Source organism: Myotis myotis, unplaced genomic scaffold (genome assembly GCF_014108235.1).
Source record: "Myotis myotis isolate mMyoMyo1 unplaced genomic scaffold, mMyoMyo1.p scaffold_m19_p_1, whole genome shotgun sequence".
NCBI lineage: Eukaryota > Metazoa > Chordata > Mammalia > Chiroptera > Vespertilionidae > Myotis > Myotis myotis.
Window position 1 is genome coordinate 204,691,246 of NW_023416313.1, and position 13,768 is coordinate 204,705,013.

The 13,768-nt window shown below is 41.9% G+C and overlaps 1 protein-coding gene across 12 annotated transcripts in view; it reads left to right on the plus strand.

Moving 5' to 3' along the window:
* The window catches only part of TTLL5 (tubulin tyrosine ligase like 5), a 268,899-nt gene that overhangs the window by 195,809 nt on the left and 59,322 nt on the right, over positions 1–13,768 (plus strand). For 10 of the 12 annotated variants that reach the window (XM_036313636.1, XM_036313719.1, XM_036313619.1 and 7 more), the window contains one exon: positions 11,776–11,993. The exons of the other annotated variants lie outside the window; for them this stretch is intronic. In XM_036313636.1, coding sequence (XP_036169529.1) covers positions 11,776–11,993 — 218 coding nt within the window. The remainder of the gene's footprint in view (positions 1–11,775; positions 11,994–13,768) is intronic. 12 annotated transcript variants of the gene reach the window in all.

Below are 13,768 nucleotides of genomic sequence, written 5' to 3' on the forward strand. Positions count from 1 at the left end.
AAGAATCTAAAAATCTCAACAGGCCAATAACTATGGAAGAAATTGAAGCAGTCATCAAAAAGCTTCCAGCAAACAAAAGCCCAGGACCAGACGGCTTCACAGGGGAGTTTTACCAAACATTCAAGGAAGAACTAAAACCTATCCTCCTCAGACTACTACAAAAAATTCAAGAGGAAGGAACACTTCCAAGCTCATTCTATGAAGCCAGCATCACCCTAATACCAAAACCAGGTAAAGACAACACAATGAAAGAGAATTACAGGCCAATATCCCTCATGAACATAGATGCCAAAATCCTCAACAAAATCTTAGCAAATCGGATCCAGCAGTACATCAGAAAGATCATACACCATGACCAAGTAGGATTTATCCCAGGGATGCAAGGATGGTACAATATCCGCAAATCAATAAACGTGATACATCACATAAACAAATTGAAAGAAAAAAACCACATGGTCATATCAATTGATGCAGAAAAAGCATTTGACAAAATTCAACACCCATTTTTGATAAAAGCTCTCAGCAAGGTGGGAGTAGAAGGATCATACCTCAACATAATAAAAGCCATATATGACAGGCCCACAGCCAACATCATACTCAATGGACAAAAACTAACACCATTTCCCCTAAGAACAGGAACAAGACAGGGATGCCCCCTCTCACCACTCCTGTTCAACATAGTACTGGAAGTGCTAGCCATTGCAATTCGGCAAGAAGAAGAAATAAAAGGCATCCAAATTGGAAAAGAGGAAGTAAAACTGTCCTTATTTGCAGACGACATGATATTATACATACAAAACCCTAGAGACTCCATCCAAAAGCTACCGGACTTAATACATGAATTTGGCAATGTAGCAGGATACAAAATTAACCCCAAGATATCCGAGGCATTTCTATACACCAATAGTGAACTTTCAGAAAGAGAGATTATAAAAACAATCCCGTTTACCATCGCACCAAAAAAATTAAGCTACCTAGGAATAAACTTAACTAAAGAGGTAAAAGACCTCTACTCAGAAAACTACAGGACGTTGAAAAAAGATATAGAGGAAGACATAAACAGATGGAAGAACATACCGTGTTCATGGATTGGTAGAATCAACATCATTAAAATGTCCATACTACCCAAAGCAATCTATAAATTCAACGCACTTCCCATTAAAATACCAATGGCATACTTCAGAGATCTAGAACGAACTCTCCAAAAATTCATCTGGAATAAAAAAAGACCCCAAATAGCTGCAGCAATCCTGAAAAAGACCAAAGTAGGTGGGATCTCAATACCAGATATCAAGATGTATTACAAAGCCACTGTTCTCAAAACTGCCTGGTACTGGCACAAGAATAGGCATATAGATCAATGGAATAGAATAGAGAACCCAGAAATCGGCCCGAACCAATATGCTCAATTAATATTTGACAAAGGAGGCAAGAACATACAATGGAGCCAAGATAGTCTCTTCAATAAATGGTGCTGGGAAAATTGGACAGATATATGCAAGAAATTGAAACTAGACCACCAACTTACACCATACACAAAAATAAACTCAAAATGGATAAAGGACTTAAATGTACGACAGGAAACCATAAAAATTCTAGAAGAATCCAAAGGCAACAAAATCTCAGACATATGCCGAAGCAATTTCTTCATTGATACAGCTCCTAGGGCACTTGAAACGAAAGAGAAAATGAACAAATGGGACTACATCAAAATAAAAAGCTTCTGCACAGCAAAAGAAACCATCAACAAAACAACGAGAAAACCCACTGTGTGGGAAAACATATTTGCCAATGTCATATCTGATAAGGGCCTAATCTCCAAAATTTATAGGGAACTCATACAACTTAACAAAAGGAAGATAAACAATCCAATCAAAAAATGGGCAAAGGACCTAAATAGACACCTTTCAAAAGAGGACATTCAGAAAGCCAAGAGACATATGAAAACATGCTCAAAGTCACTAATCATCCGAGAGATGCAAATCAAAACAACAATGAGGTACCATCTCACACCTGTCAGACTGGCTATCATCAACAAATCAACAAACGACAAGTGCTGGAGAGGATGTGGAGAAAAAGGAACACTTGTGCACTGCTGGTGGGAATGCAGACTGGTGCAGCCACTATGGAAGACAGTATGGAGTTTCCTTAAAAAACTGAAAATGGAACTCCCATTTGACCCTGTGATCCCACTTCTAGGAATATATCCCAAGAAACCAGAAACACCAATCAGAAAGGATATATGCACCCCTATGTTCATAGCAGCACAATTCACCATAGCTAAGATCTGGAAACAGCCTAAGTGCCCATCAGTAGATGAATGGATCAGAAAACTGTGGTACATCTACACGATGGAATACTATGCTGCTCTAAAAAGGAAGGAACTCTTACCATTTGCAACGTCATGGATGGAACTGGAGAGCATTATGCTAAGTGAAATAAGCCAGTCAATGAAGGAAAAATACCACATGATCTCACTCATTCATGGATAATAGAGACCATTATAAACTTTTGAACAATAATAGATACAGAGGCAGAGCTGCCTCAAACAGATTGTCAAACTGCAGCAGGAAGGCCGGGGAGGGTTGCGGAGCAGGAGGTAGGGGGGTAAGAGATCAACTAAAGGACTTGTATGCATGCATATAAGCATAACCAGTGGACATAAGACATTGGGGGATAGGGGAGGCTAGGGGACTGTCTAGGGCCGGGGGATAAAATGGACACATATGTAATACCCTTTGTAATACTTTAAGCAATAAAAAAAATAAAATAAAATAAAATAAAATAAAAAATAAATAAAAAAATTTAAAAAAAATAAAGTTGTAAGGAAACCTAGAGATTGCCTTGTCTAATTAGTTCATTTTACTAATCAGGAGATGTATGACACAATCCTTTTATTAGGAGAACAAGGGTCCTGATATATAAATAATTCCCTAAAACTGCTAGCAGATAAAGGGTTTATCTAAAGAGATCGTTGAAAATGAGGCTATAAATTCTCTTTTTTTCACTAATTGAACTCTCAATCTGGGGCCATCAGTGATCTTTTGAGGTTACTTTTATATACATAAATACATACATGCATTCTTTAACTTTGTAAATAAGTAACGTGGCCTGGCCAGTGCAGCTCAGTGGTTGAGTGTCACCATTTGATTCCCAGTCGGCACATGCCTGGGCTGCAGGCTCAATCCCCAGTAGGGGGCGTGCAGGAGGCAGCAGATCAATGATTCTATCTCATCATTGATGTTCTCTCTCTTCCTCTGAAATAAATAAAAACATATTTTAAAAAATAAAGTAAGCAATGATTTGCTTACAAACTTTTTTAACCTTTTCTTCTTGGAGTAAAGAAAGTGAAATTCTGGATTCTACACGTATCTGGTGAAAATTGGACATGTCGCTAAGTTTGCTTTGTATTTGCTTTGGAAGGAAGGTTTGTTTCAGTGGATGTAATGCAACAGGAGGTCAGCAGAGCAGAAATAAGGAAGGCCGTGCAGTGTAGTTGGGCTCTGAAATCAGACGCCTCCATGGTGTGGATCCCAGCTTACTGCTTGGGAACCGTGATCGTGAGCAAATTGTGGAACCTTGTGTGCCTTGGTTCCTTACTTCGTGTGTGGAGAGGATGATGGGATCCACCTCAAATGCCGGGGAGGAGAAAATGATGATAACATGAGAGCGGTGCTGACCCATCGTAAAAGCTCAGTAAAGTTTCATTGATCTTATTGTTATGTATTACTTTTTGTTTCATTGTAACAAAAACACATAGCATAGATTTACCCTCTTAATTTTTTAAAATATATTTTTATTGATTTCAGAGAGGAAGGAAGAGGGAGAGAGAGACAGAAACATCAATGATGAGAGATAATTGATTGGCTGCCTCATGCACGCCCTCTACTGGGGATCAAGTCCCAGGCATGTGCCCTTGACAGGAATCGAACCCAGGACCCTTCAGTCCACAGTCCGGTGCTCTATCCATTGAGCCAAACCAGCCAGGGCTACCCTCTCAATTTTTAAGTGTACAGTATTGTTAGCTATATGCACATTATTGTACTACAGGTCACTATAATGTATTCATCTTGGATGACCGAAACTCTATACTCATGGAACAACTTCTAATATCCCTCTCCCCTCAACCTCTGGCGACCACCATTTTATTTTGTGTTTCTATGAGCCTGATTACTTTAGGTTCCTCATATAAGTGGAATCATGTAAGTATTTGTCTTCTTGTGATTGGTTTATTTCATTTAGCACAATGTCCTGAAGGTTTATCCATCTTGTTGTATATGACAGGATTTCTTTTTTAAAAAATATATTTTATTGATTTTTTACAGAGAGGAAGGGAGAGGGATAGAGAATTAGAAACATCAATGAGAGAGAAACATCGATCAGCTGCCTCCTGCACACTCCCTACAGGGTATGTGCCCGCAGCCAAGGTACATGCCCTTGACCAGATTCGAACCTGGGACCTTTGAGACCACAGGCCAACACTCTATCCACTGAGCCAAACCGGTTAGGGCTTCTTTTTTTTCTTAAGGCTGAATACTATTCTGTTGAGGTATAGACATTTTCGTTACCCATTCATCTGTCAGTGGGCATTGAGATTGCTTCTACAGCTTAGCTGCTGTTTAAAGCTTCAGTGAATGTGTGCAAATATCTCTTCTATTATGTGTTCCTTGTAACCTTAAATGCACGTGGCATTATCATTCAATGTGGGATTTTAGTTAAGCCCCCTGTGCCAGAAGTAAAAATTAGTTAATATTAAAGATGTTTTAGAAGTTCAAGGCTCATAGAGTATTAATTAGATACCTTTTTACTGCTGTTTACTTAATGTAGACAATCAAAAGATATATGCAGTTTTATTTGTTCACAATTGCTAGAGAGAGATGTGAGAAGAGGAACTTCTTTCCGTACAACGAAAAGGTTATGGGTTCGATTCCCTGTCAGAGCACATACCTAGGTTGCAGCGTTGGTCCCTGGTTTGGGGCACGTAAGGGAAGCAACCAACTACTGTTAGTATCTTCAGTTTGGGTAGATGAAGGAGTCTGAGGCTCACGAGTATATTTGAATATCTGTGTTTAATGATCTGCATTGCTGCGCAGATATTAGCACCTACAGTTGATTTAGGGACTGTCTGAAGCACAGTGGTTTTCTTTGGGTGGTTAATCAGTTTCTCCTAAATTGTCTATGCAGGCGACCACCCATATGTACATCCTTGAGTAGATCATTTGAACTAGTAAAGAGCTTTCTTTCCTAGGTGCTAAAAGGGCTTCTTGGTTTTAGAAATGGGAGGATGTGCCAGAGGACGGTCAGTGTCTGACAGCTCAGAGTCCTGCCTCCAGTGCTGTGTCTGTCTTTCTCTCTATGAACAGTAGCGTTTTCAGGGGTTCTGCCCCAGCCCTCTCAGGGACGCAGCACCGCCCAGCGCCCTGTAGCAGGACCAGGAGTTACTCTGTTTCTCCACTCAGTCTCCAGTCTTATCCCAGCTGACAAACATTGTGAATGGAAGACAGCCAAGAACTCCATACAGTGGGAGACAAAAGCCTTTTGGAAGCTTGCTTTTGCCAAAAGAGAAACAGCTATCCTCGCCCTCACCCTCACCTCGGCCCTGAGCTTTTAACAGCGTCATATGGATGCACAAAGGACCTAATGTGTTCTTTGAACAGCGCTGGGCCTGGTTGTAGTAAGGTGAGTGATTAGTGTCTTACATGCTCACAAAGATACACCCTCCCAGGACTGGAGCTGCCCGGGAGAAACATGCTAGAGGTGGCTTTGTATTCTGTGTTATGGGAACTTTATCCTAAATTAGGATGAAATCTCATGTGGAGAGAACAAGGCCTAGAAATGTTTGCTATTCTGAAATCGGAGTAAAAGGGGCACAAAGAGACATTAAGCCATTCAAGTAGAGATTACCATTTGCCTGCCCTATCCCCCTTCATTTTCAAAAAGTTAGAGTTATTTTACTACGAAGAACCATCCAGCTCAGATTCATCACCAAGAAGCCTAAGTAAAGACTAAAAGGAGTGTTTTCTGGAAGGAATTTGAAAAAAAAAAATACCTCCCAGAATTTAATCTCTAAATAGTATTATCTTTCTAATAAGAGAGCCCAGATCTTGCTTCCCCGTGACCTTCCAAGTTGCAGCCTGCGTTCTGTCTATCAGAAGTTCCTCCTTCCCACCCACGAGTCCCCCTCTGTTGTGGGAGAAGGAGGGCCCTTCCAGTCTTAGCCTGGGGCCAAGCCAACCCTCAAACCGCGGTTTTCTCTGCGTGTCCTCACTGAAGCATGATGGCTGTTTCCCACACCCAATAAAGAAGCAGAAGTCTTGTATATGTTGACCAGGCCTTGAGTGGAGGCCAGTGCGTACACAGCCCTCACATTCCCAGGACATTGACTGATGACAGTGTGGCCCCATCCCTGGGTTGTCAACCCACAAGCACAGAGTGCTAACGTTGTATACCCGAACCTCACATTTCTTAGAAATTATACAGAGGGAACTTTATACACTTTTTCTGTCCATTTATGAATGACTCTCAGGGCAAAACAGTTCACATGATCTGTCTGTCCTTGGTAAGAGTTCTAGGACTGGGGCTAATGTAGGCTGTGGGGGCCTGGGGAGACTGATTGTTGCTGCTAGTCTAAATACATCCATTTATATGTTTGCTTTTAACATTGCCTGGGTATTTTCCTGGGCTTCTGGTCTGATTTGGTTGATTGAATCTCATCCCACTTAGTCTTGGTTTTGGTAAAACACCTGGGGACCTGTCTGCGTTACGGACTTTATGGAATTTGGTGTGTGATAGAGTTGTAATCATTTCATCCCATGCAGTATATCAGAGTATGCTCGCCAGACAAGTCAGAACCTAGAAGCTTTTGATTTGAAAAGAGTGACTGCTTTTCTGAGCTGCAGTACATACATGTTGTATTGAGGCTTAAACAAGCTTGACTCTTCAGTAGATTCGGAATTATTTCTCAACTCAGGATTCCATTTGGCTGCAGTGTAACAGAACCCTCCCCCCTCCCCTCCCCTAATGGCTTAACCCCTAGAGTGCTGGGGAGTGCGATCTCGCTCCTCCTGTCTTTCGCCAAAAGTGCCCGGAGCGCTATCAAAGCTTCGAAATGGCGTCCAGTTCTAAGTCTGCTTTTATTAGTGATGATGACATTGCTAAATATGTCAGTGTAGTAAAGGTTTCCTTAAGTTTTTGAATATGTAACTTCATTTACTTGTGATTCATAATTTTTTTCCTAAACTGCTGTAAAATCGGCAAAAATGCCTTGGCAATTTTAGCATAGTTCCTAGGATATTGGTTGGCACTCAAAGGGTTAAACAAGTTAGAGATACATTTTATCCTCCTATAATCCGAAATCTAGAGATAGGCTCGCCCAAAGTCCATGGTGCTTGCTATCAGGAGCCCATGTTCCTTCTGTCTTTATCTTTCTCTGCAATCCTTAGCAGGCAACTTTTCCCTGAAGCCTGCCCACCTCTGGCTAGATATCACATCGGCCAGATATCACATCTGGGTAAGAATAGTAAAGGGCAAAATGTGTGTACCAGCCCAGTCTCCCTCCCTTAAAGCCTTCTCCAAAACTGCACCTGGAACTGTTTACATTTCAGAATTGTTTTTTCTAGGTACAGGAGGAATTGGGGAACATAATTTTTTAGCTAAACACACATTACCCAAATAAAATCAGGGCAGTGGTATTAGAGAGAAAGGAAGAAGTGATACCCAGGCAAGAGGCAGTAAGTTCACCTAACTTATTTTATGTTGTTGTTTCTGTAAAGACAGATCTTATTACTACAGGACATCAATGTCGGAGGTCCTGCCACAAAGTTTGCATCTGGGAAGGTGAATTTACTTCTGTTTGGGATCTGCAGAAGGGCTTACTTACATGTTGGTCTGGGTGTGACTTGAATACAAATAACACACTAGGCCAGCAGTTCTCAACCCCTTTGGCGGTCGAACGACCCTTTCACAGGGGTCACCTAAGACCATCCTGCATATCAGATATTTACATTACGATTCATAACAGTAGCAACATTACAGTTATGAAGTAGCAATGAAAATAATTTTATGGTTGGGTCACATGAGGAACTGTATTGAAAGGGCCAGAAGGTTGAGAACCACTGTACTAGGCACTATTCAGAGTCCAGAGAATGTCCTATTATAAGATTACATTTCTATGTAAACACATACTTTCCTATTCTCTTATATAGGAATTTATGGTTGCTAAAAGAAATAAATAAGTGTTACAATGTAAGGGTTGTGTTGGTTTTGTTTTGTTTTTTTCATTTACGGAGTAAATGTTTCTTAAACACCTTCTATGCAACAAGTCATTCCAGGCACCATGGGTGAAACAAAAATTAATCAGTTATAAATCCAGCCATTTCCAATGTGTATTGTCCAGACAGAAAGAAAAAATACATAAGTGGCTGCAACACAAGGTAGAATGTGCTAAATGCGATAAGACATACAAATAATTTTTTATAAGCATTCAGAAAAGGAGAAGAGTGTTTCTGCCAAAGAGAACTGAGCAAATGCGATCTAGGGAACCTAAACATATGTTTTCATTTTCACTAGTTTGTCTCACAGCTAGTGAGCATCACCGTAAGACTAGAAAAACACATAACCAGCTACCGGTCACAGGTCATCGCAGCTGGAGGCAGACGTGCATGTCATTCTGTTCTTCGTGGATGTTGAGGTTTGAGAAGGAAGGGAACATTGGTTGAGTGTCTGCTGTGTGTATCTGGTACTTCAGTTTTATTTCAAGATATCGTTATTGAATGCCTGAGCTAGATTTCCTTGTGTGATCTTTATTTAATCCCCAGCAATCCAACGAAGTAATTACAATTGCTTATCAGGAAGGTGAAGCCCGGGAGAGGCTGAGTAACTTGAAAAGGTCACCAGTTTCTAAGTGGCAGCGCCTCCATCTGAGCCTTGGCAGCCATGCTCTTTCCCCTGGCCTGGGTCTCTGCCTCTCACAATGACCTAATCTGGTTTTGTAGCCATAAATGTGGAACAGCCCGTTCCTCCTTCAGCCTAGTGTAATGGCCAGTCCTCTACCAGCCGGGTGAAACTTGGGCTTTATTCGGGTACTTCTACTTGTACTCAGAGTTAATTTGTTACCTGCTTAAAGGTTACTAGAACTCGACTTCCTTTTGACTTTTTGTATCATTTATTTTTTCATAATAACTACATATAGATGGTACAGAATTCAAAAAGATAAATATGATATATAGTAAAAAATTCGTTTCCCTCCCACATTGACCCCTAGGTAACCAGTTCTCCATGGAAGTTGCCAGGTTTTTTTGGTAAATCTTTCAGGATTGTGCACAGTGTGTGTTTGTGTATATGTTGTTATATATGTACCTTTTTTACACAGAGATGTTTACTATACTCATTGTTTTGATCGTAGTCTTTGTGTTTAGAAGGCCCAGCAAGATTTTTTTTGTTTGAATATTTTGTTCTATTTTTTAAATACATTTTTATTGTTGAAAGTATTATATACGTCCCCTTTTTTCCCCTCTCACTGACCTCTTCTAGCCTGCAACCACCCCAGGCCTTCACCTATTGTCTGCGTCCGTGGGTTATGCATATCCAGCAGGATTTTTTTTTTTTTTTTTTTGCATATCCAACAGTATATTAAAAACAAACACCTCGATGAACTGGAAAATATGGTTGTCACCACAGTGAATAAATGTTCTTCAGCCCTCATACTGAATCAAGCCCCTGGCAAGCACTCTTCACATCTAAGCTCACTTATTGGGATGTAGTAGTGAAAATAGAAGCCTAGGGTGGCCCATTCCTGCCTCCCTCCTCTCTTTCAATTGAGCCTCTCCCCCAGAATTTCAGGCCCTCAGACATGGAAACCTGGTGGAGGGGAACGGGTTTGTGGTGGAGCCAGTGCCGGGGGCCTGGCCTCTTGTTGCACCTCTGGTTCCTTGTCCCCTGAAGCAGTGGCAGGGCTCCTGGGGGGGCCTGGCCTCTTGTTGCACCTCTGGTTCCTTGTCCCCTGAAGCAGTGGCAGGGCTCCTGGGCCCTCTGGGCCCTCGGGGACCTGCCGCCCCCGCAGAGCTCCCTCTGGCTTCCCATGGACTCAGAACTCTCTTTGTTCCCCTTGTTTGGGTCAGGGGCGGAGGTGAGTGAACAGCGCTTCGTTTCCCCTTGGGTTTGCAGAGACGGAACATCTCAGATTGGTCTTTGAAATACAGCAGTCCTCTGCCTCTGCAGTTGCTTTGTTCTTCGTCAGGCCATGCAAGAACCCTTGATCCCCGCCTGTCTGGTCCTTCCAGGACCTTTGGACACATTTCCCTAAAGTGGTTCATTCCCAGGCATGAATAGAGAAGGGCCGGATAACATTTTACTAAAGCTACTCAGTTCATCTTTTTTATCTTAAAAAATAAAATTTATAAAGGACGAAAATAATGCTAGTGACGTCTATCTAGAAGGCAACTGTTTCCTAAGAACATCTAATCTCATTCCTTTGGACCTTGCCACAGGAAATGACATTTTCCTTATGTCGCTTCATATGTGGTATCTACAGATGGAATCAGTTGCCAAACATCGTTTAATACAAAGTCCTATGTGTTTTGTCCATTATAGTATTTCTCTGTTAATATTATTTCACATTTAAAGCTTTTATAATGCATGCATATTGAAAGCGGTGTTAATAGTATTGAAGAACCAGTAACAAAATTTGTGATACAAAACAATCTATTTCTAATGAGGTCAGTAAGTTGTAAGAATTTTTAAAAGGTCTACTTGAGGAGGCGTACGTTTACATTCTAACTACAGATAGGTGTTGGTGTGTGTAATGTTTAGATCATGATTTTTAGGTCTTCGTTTATTTCTAGGCTTACCCTCTGAGCAAAAATACCCTTGTGTTGATCTTGTATTTGTGTAGTAATTTTACTTTGAAAGTGCTTTCAAATGTCCATCTGTGGCCATCGTTAGGCCAACAAGGTGTTACTAGGCCAGAATCCTACAAATAGCCCCCAGGCCAGGCACGGTCTGGCTCTTGGTTTCTGTCCCAGCCTCCTCTCTCCACTCTGTTTGCTCACTCTGCCTTCGCCACATCGACTTCTTCCCTTTCCTCGGATGTGCAAGCCTTTTGGAGGGGTGCAGTGCTCGGGAGTGGGCTCAGACTGAGTCAGGCTTCCAGTTCCTTTTGTTCTTCTACTACTTGACATCCAGTAGGAGACATTTGTTAAATATGTGATGAATTTAACAATGAAGGAAACTCAGACTGGGAGTCCAAATGCTTTTCTGATTCACTCATATGGACCAATGCGTAGCACCCGGATGCCCGAGTCCTTGCTGAGAGCACTTCCAACAGAGCACCTCGACTCTGCTTCAGGACGTTTCCCTTCTCTGAATCTAGACCTGCACTGGCCTTATTAGAAAGTTTTTCCTAAAAATTTACTTTAGTTTAACAATTTCCCTTTTCCTTTTGGCCCACTAAAGCAGCGGTTCTCAACCTGTGGGTCGCGACCCCTTTGGGGGTCGAACGACCCTTTCACAGGGGTCACCTAAGACCATCGGAAAACATATGTATAATTACATAGTGGTTTTGTGATCAATCACTATGCTTTAATTATGTTCAATTTGTAACAATGAAACTGGGGGTCACCACAACATGAGGAACTCTATTAAAGGGTCGCGGCATTAGGAAGGTTGAGAACCACTGCACTAAAGGATTACAAACCACTTGTCCAATTACTATTGTAAATGAATTATAAAGGGCATCACCACTGATCTTTTTTTTTTTTTTTTTCCTTTTTCTGATAGGCAATCTTTGGCAGCCAGACACTACCTAGCTCCAATTTATGGACAATGAGTAATGGTGCAGCTTGCAGAATTTCCAGTGCCACAGCGGGTGGCCAGAAGCCAGCCACTCTGCCACAGAAAGTGGTGCCACCTCCCAGCTCTTCCTCCTCCCTGGTCCCCAAACCCCCATCCAATCACAAACAAGTCCTCAGAAAGGCAGCATCTCAGAGGGCTTCCAAGTAAGTTTGCAATAATCTTCTGTGTTATATCAGCTCTGTGCTAATAGTCCTCTTTACTATGGACTCTTCAAGGCAGTTTGTACTGACTTGCTGAAAACAAGAACACCTGGTGGGTGATAAAGGCTGGCTCTGGTTCTCAGCTGTGGCTACAAATTGGAATTGCCTGGGGAGCTATTGAAACGTACCTACATTTGGGCTCTTGCTTACCCTGTGGGAGGGGCAGGCACTGCTCTTTTAGGTTCCCAGGGATTGTGATGAGAGCTGCCACCACCACTGGGGTTCAGGGTCATTGCTAAGCAACTCTTCCAGCTCCTGGCAGGAGCTACAGTCAGACAGTGCACCAGGTAACAATGCTGAACTGGGGCCTTGGAGAAAGGAAATGCAAAATTCCTCCTGGAGGCATTCTTCTCTCGGTCATTCTACCGAGTCAGAGCTGCAGAGTTTCATATAAAATCCAATACCCTGCCCCTTACCTTGTTTGTTTGTTTGTTCAGTTTTAGGCACTTGAATAGGAAGACATAGGAGTGGGCTTTTATTATGAAGATCATCACTGACATTCGTCAGCAGGCTCTGTGTGGCAACGTTTTTGATACTGTGGGGTATAAAATAATATTAATACTACCCTGGCCATGACTCACTTGGTTGGAGAATCGTCCCATACACTAAGAGATAGCGGGTTTGATTCCTGGTCAGGACACATACCCAGGTTGAGGGTTCAATCCTCAGGGTGCGTGCAGAGGCAACCAGTCAGTGTTTCTCACATTGATGTTTCTCTCTCTCTCCCTCTCTCTCTCTCTCTCTCTCCCTCCCTCCCTCTCTCCAATCAGTAAATATATATATATATATACACTTTATACTTTATACTTTTCCTCCTGCCTTCTAAGTTCTTCTGGATATGCTAATAATCAAATTAATGGAGACAGATTAACATGAGAAAATCGGAGTTTTAATACATGCACATGGGGAATTCACATAAGCATGAAAATTCCAAAGACAGTGAGGAACATTGAGTGTATAAGACATTTTTGACAAAGGAGAACGGGGGATGGGGTCTTAGGTTTCAGAAGTGAGAATAGGTGCTATATAGATAGTTGAGGGAAAGGGGAACATGGCAGGAAAATTCTTGCCAGGCAACTCAAAAACAGTGGGCACAGCTGGTAACCACCGAACACGCTTGGAGTCTTCCTGCGGGTAAAGACCCATAAGGGCACTAAGCCAAGGCTTCCTTCCGAAGCAGGTTTCTCTGTCTGAATCTCTTGGGCAGGAAAGTGGAGAGGGTCAGAGGCTCCCTGAGTCTTGTTTCTTAAGAGCTTAGAATCAATAACCCAAAAAAACAGCTTCGGGGTGGCAAAACGTTGGTTCCCTTCAATGCCGTTTGTAGTCCACCTATTTTACCTCAAAAACGCATTTCCACTCCTGAGTCAAATGTTTGTAGGTCACATCCTTCATTCTACCTCCTGCTAGTGAACCAGAAATAGACTGGTAAAGGGTGTTGGTTCTAACAGCCCTTCTCCATTTAAAATCAGGACACTTTTCAGAGGTGTGTGGAAGAGGCAGGCATTCCTAACGTATAAACACCTGGAGGAGCTTCGTGTATTTCTCTTGTTCTCATTACAGCTCCTCATTCGTTTGTCCTTTATAAAACCAGATTCAGTAAGAAAGAATCTGAGGATATGGCAAAAATGGTTACAGTTCCCCCACCCACCCGCTTGCCCGGTGAATCAAATTCTGAATTTGAATGGAAAACAATCCCTTCTGGCTGGTTTAATTATATT